At 34.7% G+C, this 16,390-nt stretch overlaps 1 protein-coding gene across 1 annotated transcript; it reads right to left on the bottom strand.

Moving 5' to 3' along the window:
* Positions 1-1,822: 1,822 nt before the first annotated feature.
* LOC129754580 (ammonium transporter Rh type B-A) lies at positions 1,823-16,042 on the bottom strand. Its single transcript, XM_055750718.1, has 5 exons — positions 15,720-16,042; positions 3,081-3,868; positions 2,808-3,011; positions 2,630-2,723; positions 1,823-2,193 (listed from the first exon to the last, which is right to left on the bottom strand). The coding sequence occupies exons 1-5, from the start codon at positions 15,766-15,768 to the stop codon at positions 2,066-2,068; spliced, it is 1,263 nt and encodes a 420-aa protein (XP_055606693.1). The 5' UTR covers positions 15,769-16,042; the 3' UTR covers positions 1,823-2,065.
* Positions 16,043-16,390: the final 348 nt, after the last annotated feature.

Raw genomic sequence — 16,390 nt, 5'->3', positions numbered from 1 at the left:
GTATATTCAGAACCACATTTCAGTGTCTCAAATCTAAATCATAATTTCAAATTAAGTTTTGAGAAACAAAATAAAAATTCAATAGAAACCAATGAGACTCGAAGTTACAATCATAGCCAAAGCAGGAATTGCACCAAATGTGTATTTCAATTGAATATCTTTGATACACAAAAACGAAAACGTTTACATGAGACTTTTATAAATATGATTTTCATCAGATAAAAAAAAAATGTTGTTCTAAATGTGACAAAAGTTTCTTTAGATGCGCTCAAATCCAAAGGGGTTTAAGTGCAAACATGATCGATAAACCCAAAAATCAGAATAGAGATTAAATGTTTAAAATACGGAATCAGTTATCATTGAAAAAAGTCAGAAAAGGGATCCAAATGAGTTTAGTATCTTTAACAAAGGTCTTGAGTTCTCAAAATTCAGAAAAACCATGAGACTGAACTTTAGTAATTGAAGAAACAACACAAGACTTGAAAATCTCAATGAATTGAATCTGGAAAAAGATAAGATTAATAACATAGAAATATTCATGTTAATAGATTCACTCACTCAAAATTCTTCTTATGATAAGGACTTAGGCAAACGTGAATATATTCATAAATTGCATGTTTATAAAATTCCTGGCAAAAGATGTAGGAGTTTAACCCAAAAAACCATAAGCACTAACAGCTTATCAAAATTATATTCAACAATAGCTTCTCTGTACTCTCTTAGCACTGGGAGCCAGTTTTGGCGAAATAAGCTGCATTTTTATCTCGCTATTGGTGGACCCCTCGACTATATATTTCATATCAAAATATGCGCTTTGTTGTACAGAGCAATGTACAGAGCAAAATTTCCCCCGTATGATGTTTTTTTTAGCAAATCACTACTAAGCTCTTCTATTCTTTCTGTAAAATTACACTAGTTTACAATATTTAAAAAAAAAGGTGTTAACTTTATTAACCGACCTATATTTTTAATGTGAAATCGGGCGCTGAAATCCGAAAAGGAAATTTGAAAAAATCTCAGTAGAACAGTTTTTAAGATATGATCCAAATATGATATTTGGGTAAAAATTCAAACGATTTTTGTTTTTTTTTGTTTTTTGTTTTTTTTTCTGGGATTTTAACACTCTCGTGTGATTCATCCCCTTGAAAAATTCAAACAGTACTTGCACTCAGATTTAAATATCTTGGAATACAAGTGATCTTTAGTTTACTTAGTTCAAAAATGCTGTAAATTAGTGTTATTATTAGAGCTAAGATTTATTGTTCCAATTATGAAAAGCATAATTTCAACAGCGTAAACTTGTTTTTTTTTTCTTTATAGAGGCATCTAACCTGCCTGATCGGGGCAAGTGAAAATGGTCGTTTATTTTCATGTAGTTTCATTTGTACCTTTGCTGACAGCTTTAGTTTATTGAATTTTATTTTATTTTCAACTGATTTACGAAGAAAAACCACAAACATTTTTGTTTAAAGATTCTGTGTCGGGATGAATCATTCCAGAAAAAAAAACTAAAGGTTCTTTAGGGAAGACTTTCAAAGTTCAATATATATTAACAAAATGTTGTAAAACTTTGATTGATTTAAAAAAAAAATATTTTAGACTTTGTATTTTACTGAAATTCGTTCAAGCCATGTGATCAAAACATTTTTTTCTTAAAACTGGGCTGATTAGATTTGATGATTTATCAGTCATTTCATCAAACGAGTATAGTCGCATTTAACCCAGTTTGCACATTTAGAAACACTTTCCCCTACTCGCCATCTCTATTTCGTTTACACTACTCTCATATGTTAAATATACATAGCGCTATTTTATCAGAAAATGTTGTTTTTATTAACATTCATTTTTAGCACATTCATTTTAAGCAATTTCAACATATGACACGTTTTGGTATAAATTTACATTGAATACTATTTAATGTCGAACGTTTTTCATTCCCGCTGGAAGGCTGTGAAAAAGATAGCCTGGTATGAGAAATGAATCTATTCTCCATCTCGTGCTAGTTAAATGTGCCCGTTGTGTCGTAACGTGATTCTTTTTTTGAATCTTTTTCAACGCCCCTTTTCTAGCTGGAGGTGTTCGTGGTGATAACGGTGATATTGGTCGGTTCGGCGGGAGTTTCCCAATAGGCTTCGTCCTTGTGGTGCTCATCCTTCTCCAACTGGCGCATGGTGGGCGACTTCAGGATGAATCCTTGAAGGAAAACGATTGTTAGAGTTTGATCCTTAAGATTGAGCTTAATCTAATATAATTACAAAACAAACAATGAATTAATGAAGCGTTATTTTTTGCCAATTTACTTCCATAATAAATCTACAAAGCTAAAGGATGAATTTACTTCCGATACTTTTTCCTTGCCCTTTTGAAAATGATATCCGCCTTGAGAATAATGAACGGAATCTGTGAGCTAGATTTGCGGAACAGGGGAGAGTTCGGTGCAATGACACCGACCTGGACATCTTCCGATGGTAGGGGATCTACCGTCCACCAGGGGTCATCCAGAAAGAGATCTGGCAGCCGCATTACTCCGCCGAAGAATTCGAGACGCATTATGAGCCCTCCGGGTTAGTTGTGGAGTTTGTTTTATGGGTTAGTTACGGTGTTTAATGAAAAACTTGACCATATTTACCTGTTATCAATCCACCGACAATTGCTATGAGAATAGTCAGACCGATTGCCATCAGCTGGAAAGCTCCTTGTTTGGGTGCTGTACGTCCGAAGCCCTGCAGTCATGAGAGTTATTTCAATTAAGTTGACGGCCTTTTTCTTAAAACCTTTTAAGCTAATACATTCGAAGAATAACTTACCCCGATTGCGTATTCGTGAGTCATCGTAGTATTGCTCATGTGCTCCATAGCTGGAAAAATGGTTGTCAAAGAGCTACCATAAGTTTCGTAAGTAGCCAGCGAAGAGTAGATAGCAGAGAACACCGCCGACAGAACTGCAGGCATTCCGTGCAGATTATGCACACCACAAGTGTCGGCTATGCGAAGATTTGACAACATTGCAGGCTGAAACACATGATCATAATTTACATTACAAATCTTACACCTACACTAATCCTAGGTTTAATAACTCACAGTTAAGAAACGGTATCCCAGCACAGAAATAACTCCAGCGATGACACCAACCAAGAGTGCTCCGAAAGGATGAATGATTAAGTTACAGATCGATCCTACGGCAACACCTCCAGCCAGGGTAGAATTTTGAACATGAACCATGTCGAACTTCTTCTCATGGGAAACCAAGGCAGAGATGACGAAGGTCGTAACCGTTGCTCCTGCCAACGACAGATAGGTGTTGATGATGGCACGTTCCTGTTCAGCTCCATCAACCAGCGCTGAATTGAAACTTGGCCAGAAGATCCAAAGGAAAATGGTTCCTATCATGGCCGATATATCCGAATTATAAGAAGAACCCTCCATTTGACCAGGCTTAGCATCTTCTTTCGATGGTCTCATTGCCAAACTGACGGCCAATCCAAAGTAAGCTCCGAATGCATGTACCGTGATCGATCCTCCCACATCGGCTGCCCTCACCAATTCCAGCTGAAGGTATTCGTTGGCAGCAAACAGAGCAATTTCAAAAATACCCATCACCAACAATTGCATTGGAGTCGTCCTTCCCAGCAATGCTCCCATACTGATGAGCACGGCTGCCGCGGCAATATCTGCTCCAATCAAATTGTCCAAGGAAATGGGGATTCTGCCGTCTTCCATTTCGTAGCAGCCGCGCATGATGATGGCCCACTGGATCACCAAAGCCCCCACCAGCAGGTTCAAACCGGAAGCGCTGAATCCGTACCGCTTCAGGAAGGTCATCAGGAAGGCGAAACCGATGAAAATCATCACGTGGATGTCCTGGAAATCTGTTGGACGTATGATTGTTTTAAAACCATTTTTCAAGTGTGACTATGAAAATTATAATGTTTACGGCAATTCATGTGATACCATCTGATGCACAACTGAATTCGATCTTATACGGGTTAAAAAAGCTGGTTGAAGATGATAAAAATTAAATCTGTTACTATCCGATGAACTTTGAAGACTCTTACATCTCATGAGTAGCACGATAAATCGTTTTATCATTTGGAATTTTGGTTCAGAGGCCAATGTTTTTTGGTTTTTTTGCCATCTAATCAATATTTTTTCATAATTTAAACTTTATTCAACATGAAATTTTTTCACATAACCATCAGTAACTAAGTCTAAAATTAAAATATCTCAAAACTTGTTTCTACGATTAAAAACCTACAAATTGAGTATCAAATTGGGAAAAACTTGGTTTATTTTTGAAAATTTCAAATGTAAGTAAACATGTTATTTCAAAATCTTAAAATATATATATTTTCGAAGGCTCACAAACAAACGCCCTTCCTGATCAAATCAAAGCGTTTAGAAGCAAAAGGTTGATTTATGTTAGAATTCAACTTTTTCCCTAGCAAATGTATACTTTTGGTGTAGTTTTTGTTGAATTTTGAGGTAAATTTTTGATATCTACAAAATGTCCCTATTTTCTAAGAGTAAGCCAGTCTAGGACGAAAGGCTAAAAATCCTATCAAATCGTAAAGTTTGAAGGAAAAAGTGCCTAGGGAATTGCATGAAGGCAAAATTTTATATTTTTTGTAGTTAAAATTTTACAAGTAATGTTAAAAAATTTAGCACCTTAATTTATCCAGCATCATTGTCCATCTTTCGATTTCAATTGCTGTTCGGTTTTAACACATTAAGGAACGCGACGTTTTTTTTGGACCACGAAGAAATTTTAAACCAAGAAACACTGAAATTCAGCATTGTATATCTCAGAATTCACTGGACCAAAAGTTACAAATTTAGTATCTTTGAGCCTCCAAAAGTGTTGTGTTCAATTTAGTAGAGTTTCATGATTAATTTTATATCATTTGAGTTTGTTCCGAACTGCCTTACTAATCGATAAACTAGCATTTTCAAATGTTCTTAGGTATTTTGTATCCTTTATGATCAAGAAAACTCGTTAAAACCGCCAAAATAGAGACTGATCAATGTTATTTTAAAGCATCAAATTCTAAACAAAGACGAAATCGATTTTTAAATCAAATTTAAAGAAGTCTAAAAAATTTCTGCAACCATGTTTTACGTTCATAGGAGTCTAGTGCAGGTTTTAAAAATATGAAATATGCCACATTCCCCTTAACAGAGATAATAATCGAGAAATTTTGAAGTGATCAATCTTACTCCGTTTTACGGTAATAAGCATTTTAAAACAAGCTCTTTTTTGGGATTGTTCTCATTCGGAATCAGCTACTGGTTATTTGGTAAAACATTTTGACTTAACTTTTCAATATTGAAAAACTAGAATAAATTATCTATACAATGAATTAAAAATCATCGAAATCAATCTATATATGCCGCTGGAGGAACGCTCGTAAAAACGCTGGTCATATTGACCCGAACAGCGTTTTTTTCGTTTTTTTTTTTAAAGCAGCACTTCCGGTGGTCACAGAAAGTTGTCTGGTACCACAGATTATGTATTTTGCGATTCCCCTGGGGGATTTTTTAATTCAAATTTTTGCGATTTTATGATTATGATGATTTGAATGTGCGCTTCAGGTCATATTGACACATATAGTTTTGGAAAACTAAATATTAAAGCATTTGATTTTGTTCTTAATTATAATTGTATGTAATTTATCGTCCAAACAAATGTTTTTATAAGAAATAGCCACTATAAAATTGCCTGAAAATAAATTTTAAGCAGCGTAGTTTACAAATTTGAGTTAAATATATCAAAAATACCGGCAAATGAATGCGAACTAAAAATTCGAAAAAAAACCAGAATTTTAAGCCTCGGACATAAGTCAGTGCACAAAAAAAAATGCATAAAATATGACACGAGATTTAAAAAAGAAATAAAATACTAATTCTAATTCAAATTTGCTTTGCAATATGATAATAATTGTTAATAATTAATCATCTCAATTAACATTTCTCTTCTTCATTTTCAGTGAAAGGTTGGTTAAAAAATTACGTAATCTTGGATTAAGTAGAAAATATTTAATGATGATAATCGTTTAAAAAAGATGATTTAAAATAATTTTCAAGCACAAATTTTATATTTTTAGAAGAGATTAATCACCATTTCTCATCTTTTATCGACCTTAGCGGTGAAAAATGATGTCCTTTTCAGCAAGAACACCTTCATATCATGGCGAAAATGAGTGGGAAGAATTTAATTTATTCATTTATTTTTGGCCTACTATGTAATGATAATACTTCTAAATGAAATTCTACCCGCTTATTTCAACCATCTTTCATTTCCTCTATCTAACTTTCTATCCGTCTATAAAATTTCAAATTTGTAAAATGTTCTTACTAAAAAGGACATCACTTTTCACCGATAAGGCCGAAAACTTTCGTGACAGCATCCTCCAAGAGATAAGAAGCGAAATCCGAACGAACCTATTCCCTCTTAAAAACCTAACCACTCCTGTAGCCGATCGGGTTAATCACCGGTTAAATATACCTTCTATCAACGCTAAGCGCCGTAGGATTAAAGGAATTCAAAATGAAACGCCCAATCGGCGCCCCACGCCTCGCCTCTGTGCGGTTGGCACAAATTTAACTGATGCTGACATTTGTGCTCAGCAACACATTCCTCAAAATTCAAATTCATTCTCGCTGTACCTATCTGGGATAGGACCTAGAGTCCCTGACGATAGAGTTTTAGAAATGATACGCACCCATCTTGGTACAAGTGAAATAAGTTTAACAAAACTTGTTCCGAAAGGGAGGAATCTTGACTCGCTCTCATTTATATCGTTCAAAGTTGAGGCACCGTTAGAACTGAAGAACAAAGCTTTATCCACCGAAACATGGCCTGCTGGTATCCGGTTTCGTGAATTCACTAATGATCGAAGTATCAGACTGGGGTTTTCGTGGGAGCCGAAGTCTTCAACCTCAGGGCCGGCAGTCAATCCGATCACCCCATATGTGACACCTGTTTGAACGTAACTCAGAACGCCTTGCCCCCAATTCAAGATTGTACTACAGAATCAATCTTGAACAGTACAAATACTAGTTTAAGACCAACGTTGTCAAGAAGTGACTGTTTTAAAAATCTGACAATTTATTATCAAAATGTTCGAGGCTTGCGGACGAAGACCAACGATTTATACCTTGCCCTCTCTATCTGCGATTACGATGTTGTTATACTCAGGGCCGTAGGAAGAACAGGCTCATGGGGGGGGTTTTGATGATAATTTTTTTACTATAACATTTTTACTTGGACAATGCATACACAAGTAAAAAATTTATGTGTATTAAGTTCAATTTATCCAGGTTAAAGTAAGCTTGCATTAAAAGTTATTTATTTTTGAAAATAAGTCTTAGGAGTTGCCATTTTTTCCATGAAGCTTTACAAAATATGTGGACTTGTGATATAGCCCAGTTCGTAAATCAGTTGCCTCCTAGTTAATGTCCGATGCGCCAACTGCATAGTTGACAACAGTCGCGAGTGGCACAACGATGTTGACAAAAAAAAGGATTTTAGAAGCTTCATTCAGAGAAAAAAACTTATTTTACTCAATTACATTAGTAAGCAAATTCTTTCGAACCACAAGCAAAACCATTTTTAACATAGGTGAAAATGTATCAAATATTCAAATATAAAATTAAAAAAATAGGTTTACGGTTCGAATATCTCGATTAGAATTTAAAATTTTTGATAGAACCTTTGATTTTGAAGAATCTGCAATATTTGTAAATAATGTTGAATAACATTTTCCAATTTTCCAGCTAAATTTTTACCTGAAGATAAAACACAAGTTCAAAAATTACCATTTATTATTTTATATTAGATAATTTATATTCTCTAATGAAAGTTTTCAAAATAAAAATCTAGTTTAAAAAAACGAATTCTTTCAAATGAATCCAGATCTTTTTTTATATGTAATATTCACCAGGATTGTGTTTCTAAACTGACTTTGTTGAATTTTAATATTTTTTTATTTCGAATCAATAATCAAAGTTACGATCTGTGATCTCCTTCTATTTGAATCGCTAATGATATTTTAATATAGATTATAAAACTTAAATTTGAGAAAAATCTGAATAGAAACCTGGGTTATTAGTTCCAAGTCTGATTTCTGCATTTTGAACTCAAATTTAAAACCTGAATCTAAATTCCAGATAAGAAATCCTATGAATTTGAAACCAAATAGCGAAAATTGTAGCAGAACCTTGAACCGGAAATCTTTCATTTGATTCTGAATTTATGATTTTCAATATGATTTTTTTTCCCAACTATTCATTCGTAATTGAATTCATAATTTTAAATAAAATTGTGAATGATGAAATTGCTTCTCATTCTTCAATTCGGGACTCATGAAATTTTGTTATGTTTCAACTCTGGAGTTAAAGTTTAGGATGAAAATTTAGGATCCAAATATTAAAAATTATTCGAATTTTAAGTATTTCCTTTTCATATTCCGAAACTAAGAGTTTCGAATATGGAAAATTCATCACATTTTAGATTGAAATGCAACACCAAGGTTCGAAGCAGGATACTATTCCAATGATGATCCAACCTGAAAATCAAAAACAATAAACTGGATACTTGCTAGATATTTTTCCGCAAGTATCCGGGCTGGGCAAATCCAGGCAATTTTGCCCTAAAACTTTGCAACTAGGACATTTTGTTTAAAAAATTTCCAAATATTGCAAAAAATATTGCAAATTTCCATTCCATTAAATTAAGAAGAAAAAGACATGGAAAACTTTTTTTTTTCGAAACTCATCAGCCGATTCAAAATCATATTTAAGGCGTCCAAAAAATCGTTTATGTTTATTGTTTATTATAATTCTAAGGACTAAATTTAAATGTTCGTTTGATTTTTCAAAAAGATTAACTAAGAAAATCTGGTCAAAAATCGGACCATCTGGTAAGCTTAGTAAAATTTTATTGGGTTTCAATATTTGGGATTGAATTACTATCAAAAAGTGAGAGTTTTTTTGAAAAACTGTTGTGGAATTGTGGTCTTGGAATGAGATTTCGAGGTTTTGGTGTCGGAATTGTTACACTTTTGTTACTCCTGAATTATTTTAGTTGTTCATCAATATTTTAAAAGAAATTTCAAATTTTATGATTAGTAAAACAAATTCTTCTTGGCATTTTTCGACCTTCATGGGGGGGGTTTAACCCCCAAAACCCCCCCCGTTCCTACGGCCATGGTTATACTCACAGAAACATGGCTTAAGGGGGGGGTAGGGTCTAACGGGTATAAAAAAACACCATTTTCACGATTTTTTTCTAGAGCAATCGTTCAAACAAATGTATTCAAATTTTTTGCATTATACAAAGCATTGTTAAAAGAACATAAAGTAATTTTTTCGTAGAAAAATATTGAAAAATGAGCCGGTGACGGAGCACTTTCGAGGATGCCTTTTAGAAAACAGGATTTGCGGTGGACACTGTATCTCAGCACAGAATCATCTGAAGTAAAAAAATCAGAGCAAAATATTTTTAATAGATGTTTTTCTGGACCCCAACGTTTTTATTTAACTTCAAAATATTTTTATGAAATTTTTGTGGCTGTTTGAAGTAAAAACTACGATTTTTCACTTAAAAATCCGCCATTTTTCACCTGTAAAATCTCCCCAAAGTAAAAAAATCAAAAAAGAAAAACGTTGGGGTCTGGTATTTTATATGTAGAAAATATGTTCCAAATTTGAAAAGAATCGGATAAGTAGTTTTCAAATGACGATGTCCACGGACTTTAAAAATGTGCTTTCGAGAAAAACGCGTTTGAAGTTTCTGCTCTTGCTTTCTTGCAGTATTAGATAGGAGGAGATAAAGGCCTATAACTTCTACAGTTTTGCTTCAATTGACTTGAAAATTTGACACAACATTCTTGAAATGTTTTACAATAAGAAAAAAAAAATTAAAAAATCGATTTTTTTAAAGTGTTAGACCCTACCCCCCCCTTAATGAAAAGATTTTGAATTCGGAATTATCACACGATTTCACGATATATCGATGCGACCGGAGTCCGGTTTCAAGCCGATTTCAGCGAGGTGGAGGAGTTTTAAATTGGTGTGAGAAAACATTTGAAAAGTGCGTTCGTTAATTCGATTAATGATGATTCTCTGGAACAAGTTTGGGTCTCCGTACAGTTAAAAGAATCCTCCGTCTTCCTTTTTGGATTGTATTTACCCCCAAGCACCGAAACATCTTTGTATGAAAGACACTGTTCATGCATCCAGCAGACGTGCGATAGTATGAAAAGTACTGACAAAATGATCGTTGTAGGAGATTATAATCTACCTTTTTTGCTCCCACCGATGAAGATACGAACAGTTTTCTACCTTTGAACGCATCATCCGAGCAGGAGCAAGTCCTAATAGAAGCTGTGTTATCTTTTGGTATGCGACAAATAAACCATCTAGCAAATGAAAATTCTAGACTGCTCGATCTTGTTTTCATCAACAACGATGATTCGGCCGAGATTCTGGATCCACCGTTACCGCTCCTTCCAATCGATCGTCACCACAGACCGCTCGTCGTTCAACTCGTTACGGAAGTTGAGCTTCTCTCTGACGTTAATCATCGTGAATTCGACTACAATCGTGGTGACTTCGACGCTATGAACACTGCTATCTCGAACATCGATTGGAACGACCGTATAGCTACTGAGAGTTTCGATGGAGCAGTTTCCTCATTTTATTCCGAACTTTCTAACCTTATTGAAACCCACGTTCCATTAAAGAGACAAAACAGAACGAACAACAATCGACAACCATGGTGGAATCCTGCGCTGCGTAATTTGAGGAACCGTGTTCGTAGAGCCCGAAAAGGTTTTCTGAAGCATAAAGATGACACCAGAAAAGAAATTCTTCGCGACTTAGAAGCTGAGTACAACGCCGTAAATAGCCAGTGCTTCAGGAGTTACATCAGCAGAGTTGAAGAACAGGTAAAAAGTGATCCAAAAAATTTCTGGAAATTTATGAAAGATCGTAAGAAATTGAACGGGGTTCCCAAACAGGTTCAGCTAGATGGAAATTTCGCAAAGTCTCCTCGAGAATCTGCTAACTTGTTTGCTAATTTTTTTGAAAAAGCTATGGGAACTTGTTCACCTCCCATATTTGAACAGTTTGCCTGGTTATGAAATATTCATGCCAATGATGAATTTCTCGGAAAATGAGGTCTACATCCAAAAGAGGAGGTCCAGACGATATTCCGCCTTCGCTGTTGAAGAACTGTGCAATTTCACTTGCCTTGCCCATCAGTTTGCTTTTCAATCGCTCTTTGAATGAAGGTACGTTTCCGTCTCTATGGCAATCAGCTTACGTCACACCGATACACAAGTCAGGAAACCTTCAAAATGTCGAGAACTACAAAATTAATGGAAAGTTTGATGCACGAGAGAATTTATCAAAGTGTTCAACATGTTTTATCACCTGATCAGCACGGTTTTGTAAAAAAAAAACGATCAACTTTGAGTAACCTGATGTGTTATGCTTCAACGTTGATAAATAAAATAGAGAAACGACAACAGGTTGATGCAGTCTACATCGATTTCACAAAAGCGTTTGATAGAGTTCCACATGAACTGTTAGTAGAGAAATTGAAGAAGATGGGTCTTCCTTCTTGGCTCACAAAATGGATAAGATCGTACTTAGTGAATAGAACAGCTTACGTTAAAATAGGCACCGTTGTGTCCGAAACTTTTCAGATATCCTCAGGTGTGCCACAAGGAAGTCATCTTGGCCCCTTATTGTTCGTTCTCTTTATAAACGACTCATGCTCTCTAATACACTCATCGAAACTGCTATACGCTGACGACCTGAAAATATTCAGAACGATAACATGTCCGTTAGACTGTTATGTTCTTCAAAAAGATATCGAAACTTTGTTGAAATGGTGCAACACAAACGGAATGCAAGCAAATGCAGGGAAATGCAATACTGTGTCATTTACTAGAGCACGAAATCCAATCTTATTCGACTATAGATTGGATCAAACTACGCTTCAACGGAAAAGCGAGATAAAGGATTTGGGAGTCGTTTTTGACTGTAAGCTGAGTTCACAACGCACATTGGAGCGATCACAGCAAAGGCGTTCGCTACTCTAGGATTGATACGTCGTAATACGAAAGATTTTACGAATATCTACTGTTTGAAAACGCTGTTCAATTCTCTTGTCCGGACCGTGTTAGAATACTGTGTTCAAGTCTGGGCCCCTACCATGACGTCCATGCTAACCGCATCGAGCGAGTCCAGAAAAGCTTTTTACGTTACGCACTTCGAAAGCTACGTTGGAACGATCCTGTCAACTTACCGCCATACGAGCAGCGGTGCAGGCTCATTGGACTGCCGACACTCGCTGAAAGGAGAATTCTTCTACAACGTTTGTTCATTCATGATCTTCTGATGAGCAACATAGATAGCAGGGAGTTGCTCGAGAAACTACAGATACGTGCGCCGTCTAGAACATTACGCCATTACTATTTCCTAAGACTCCCAACTCATCGTACACAATATGGACTTAATAACCCTCTGGAAAATTCATGTCGCCATTTTAATAATGTTTACCACCTTTTCGACTTTAATTTAAGCAAGTGTTCTTTTAGATTAAGGATTAGTTAATAAGTACACATCTGTGCGACATAGTCGAAGGTGAAATAATAATAAATAAACTCAAGTACCAGGTTTTATAGTTTGAAATTTCAAGCTCTGAATATTTTTTCGCTGTCAATTGAAATATTGAGACCTGGAACTGAAAGGACAATAGGTAATAACTATGTTTATTTAAATATTTAAAGGTTTAGGCTAGGATTCACAGGCTTACAAAAATATTATGTTTTCAGAACACAATAATCCTGAAAAGCAAAGACAAACTTATTAAAAGTATCTAAGAAAACTGATATAGTTTGACTATTTAATTGGGTAAATTTTTTTGGAAATTAAATAAACTTTGCTTTAAAATTCGATAAATTTGTTTGAAAGTATAAAAAAAAAAAGTTGAGTTGAGTTGAAAGTGCGATAATTTAAAATTTTTGAGGGACTTTTTTACACTCAAAATGTCCTACCATTTGAAAACTTATTTAAAGAATTTTATTGAAAGCTCTAGGGAACCTCAAGGTTTCGCTGTTTTTTTTTTTCAATTTATTTGAAGAATTTTTGTATTGTTTCAACGATTGACTCATTTTTTCTTTAAAAAAACTTTTTTGTACCGTAATCCTGGGAAAGATTGATCACTTTTTTCACTATTTTTCGATTATTTTTTCTGTTTAGGGGAATGAGGCATGTTTCGTATTTTTAAAACCAGGACTGGACTCCTATGAACGTAAAACATGGTTGCAGACATTTATCAGACTACTTTGAATTTGATTTAAAATCGATTTCGTCTCTGTTTAGGATTTGACGCTTTGGGATAACATTGCATTGATCAGTCTCTATTTTGACGGTTTTGACGAGTTTTCTTGATCAAAAGGATACAAAAAATCTTCTGAAATTCTGTGTTTCTTGGTTTATAATATTTTGGGTTAAAAAAAGCATCGCGGTCTTAATGTGTGAAGGCCGAACACCAATTAAAATCGAAAGATGGACCATGATGCTGCATAAATTAAAAGGCTAAATTTTTTAACATTACTAATATGAGGCAAAATTTCCTTTGAAGTTAAATCACAGAGAACAGACGTACAAGCTCGAACAAAAAATCTTCAAAAAAATGGGTAAAATTTCAAATGCTGGCATCCAAAAAAATACGTTTAAAATCAAATTTTCAAGTGCCAGTTTTCGAAAAGGCTTATCGTATATGAACACATTAATAATTAAACTTATGCCGCTCTAAAATAGACGGGTTTAGTTTTTTGCTAGATAAATGCAATCAGAGTTATTTTTTGATTAGACAGAATTTCCATCCCTTTATTTTTGCTCTACTGAGGCAGTAAGAATAACTAACAATTTTTGGAATAAATTTTTGCACTTCTTGGACGTTTATCGTTAGAGGTCGTATCGCCTATGTCCAGTCAATGAGGAACATTCTTTACTATCTTTCTTACTCATTAGAAACAATTCTAGACATCTCGAAGCGGGTTACTTTCGAAAATCACTTTGCATTCCATTGTTCAAAATTTAGTACTTTCTAGTAGTTCTAGTTTTATTTTTTTTTCTCAGTTTGGTTTTTACAGTTCCTTTTGGTGTGTTCTGGTGACCCAGCCAAAAAACAAAAATTGAGTCAAAACGGTCGTTGGATATTTTACACAAGTTTCGTGGGCTAGCTTGTACGTCTGTTCTCTGTGGTTCAATACAAAAACAAATGAAAATTCGCCTTCATTCAATTTCATAGGCCCTCGCACTATTCCGCTTTTATTTTTTCCTTCAAACTTTACCATTTGATAGGGTTTATAGCCTTCTATCCTAGACTGGCTTACTCTTGGAAAATGTATCTATTTTCTAAACATAAAAAATTACCTCAAACTTCAATGAAAATTTTACCAAAAATATAGATTTACTAAGGAAAAAAGTTAAACTTTCACATAAATCAACCTGTTTGCTTAAAAGCGCTTTGATTCCGGGAACGCGGGTGTTTGTTTGCGAGCCTTCGATAAAATAGATTTTTCACAGATTTGAAATTATATTTTTACATACATTTGAAATTATTTAAAACAAACCAAGTTTTTTTGAAATTTCAAACTCAACTTATATGTTTTTAAACGAAGAAAAAAGTTCAAAGATATTTAAACTTTATACTTAGTTATTGATAATTATCTGGAAAAATTTCATGTTGATAAAAGTTACCCCTGTGATCAATGTTACATCGTTTTACGGTATTTAACTTCTGAATGAAAATCATTGAATTTCAAACTGGTCGTTGTGAATTCATGTTTTCAAAACCCTTATAATGCAATTTGAGTTTTCAATTTAGAAGTTTTTTTCAACAACGGTAAAACAACGGTTTTTACATGATACTTTAGAATAAGTTATGTGTTCAGAAATAAATAATTTTTTATGCAAAAGGAATATTAAATATGGTTGTCTGCAAATTTCTATTCATAAGGCATTAAAATTAACATTTTTCCAAGAATTTGAGTACTACATTAGAATAATTAGGGAACACTGATTCAAAATATGTAATTATTTTGTTTTCTGTATCAGCTCTTGTTTTTCGACAAAATTAAAAAATAAATAAATAAAAATAATTAAATAAATTTGTGCATTTTTTTTGAAAAAACTTTAGAACATTTAGAATGATTTTAGAAATAAAGCTTTCAATTCAACAAAGTATTTCTTAAACTTAAATATCTAGGGAAGCACTGAATCCTTGATCAAAAGAAGGATAGCAAATAGATTAAAAATCTGTTTTAATTTTCATAGCGATTTTGTTTTTAAATGTATCAGTTATCAAAAATCGATTTGACTAAAAATTCATCAGTTTAAATCTTCCTAATTCCATTTCACCAAAACTACTTTAAAAGTGATAGGATGCTAAAATCTTCCAAAATCAGTTAATTTAAACATAGGCCTCCTGTTCCCTTGTGTTATCAATTTGGTAGTTAGTTTATAAGTTTCGATTCAATTAGTTTCACCAGAGTTTTTCCTCAACGGAACTCTGTCCCTGCTTATAATGGGATAAAAATTAGCAGCTGCTAACTGTAGCAATAAACAGGCTATTTACACCGCGAATAACACTTCTTATCACATGAACTGCACGCAAATCATCTCTTATGTCATCCGACTCACGTGGATATTTGGCAAGGGGCTTTTCCTCAACGGCCGCGCCTTCATGCATCTCCAAATTGGTGCCATTCTTCGGAAGCAGCTCCTTCGAGTATTCCGTACAGAATCCAAACACTATAATGAACACTATCTGCACCACTAGCAGCAGCACATAGCCGGAAACGGAAGACCCGGAGTGTGCATCTTTCCGAGAGGCAATCAGGAAATGCAACTCCTATTTCAACCGAAGACGTTCGAAAGTTTCTCCGTCCAAAGGCGCCGAAAGATGAACCGAACTCGCCGATCGCTGCCGGAAGACTCACTGACTGTCCGAATTTTCCCAACCGACCACCGCGAGAATTCTTGCGGAAGAATTCGCGGCCAATGATTTTGATGGACAGCAAACAAATTTCTGAAGTGGATTATCTGTTTCCAGGCTCTTGCTGGGCGGGCCGAATCCGTCTGTCCTCCTCTTGGTGATATAAATTAAATCTAAATTGCCCGGTAAACAAGGCCCCCCTCTTTCTGTTACGGTTCATCGCCATACTGTTGAGTGAGTTTTGAAGATCATGATGTATTACAGCATTCAGTAGGGGAGAGTGACGCGCTACCATATCCACATCCAAACGCAGTCTAGAGAGTTTGTTTGGTCGCCAGAATCTGGGGGAGCCGTACGAGTAAATGGATTATGCAAA

The sequence above is a fragment of the Uranotaenia lowii genome, chromosome 3 (assembly GCF_029784155.1).
Source record: "Uranotaenia lowii strain MFRU-FL chromosome 3, ASM2978415v1, whole genome shotgun sequence".
Lineage (NCBI taxonomy): Eukaryota > Metazoa > Arthropoda > Insecta > Diptera > Culicidae > Uranotaenia > Uranotaenia lowii.
Note: the sequence above shows the minus strand (reverse complement) of the source record. Positions and strands in the feature narration are given on the sequence as shown.

Bases quoted from the DNA above. Each gene is read 5' to 3' on its own strand.
- LOC129754580 (XM_055750718.1), bottom strand. From the start codon at position 15,768: ATGCATGAAGGCGCGGCCGTTGAGGAAAAGCCCCTTGCCAAATATCCA. The intron at 3,012-3,080 runs GTGAGTTATTAA...CATGTGTTTCAG, and splicing joins TGGGATACCGTTTCTTAACT to CCTGCAATGTTGTCAAATCT. The intron at 2,724-2,807 runs GTAAGTTATTCT...TCATGACTGCAG, and splicing joins CTCACGAATACGCAATCGGG to GGCTTCGGACGTACAGCACC.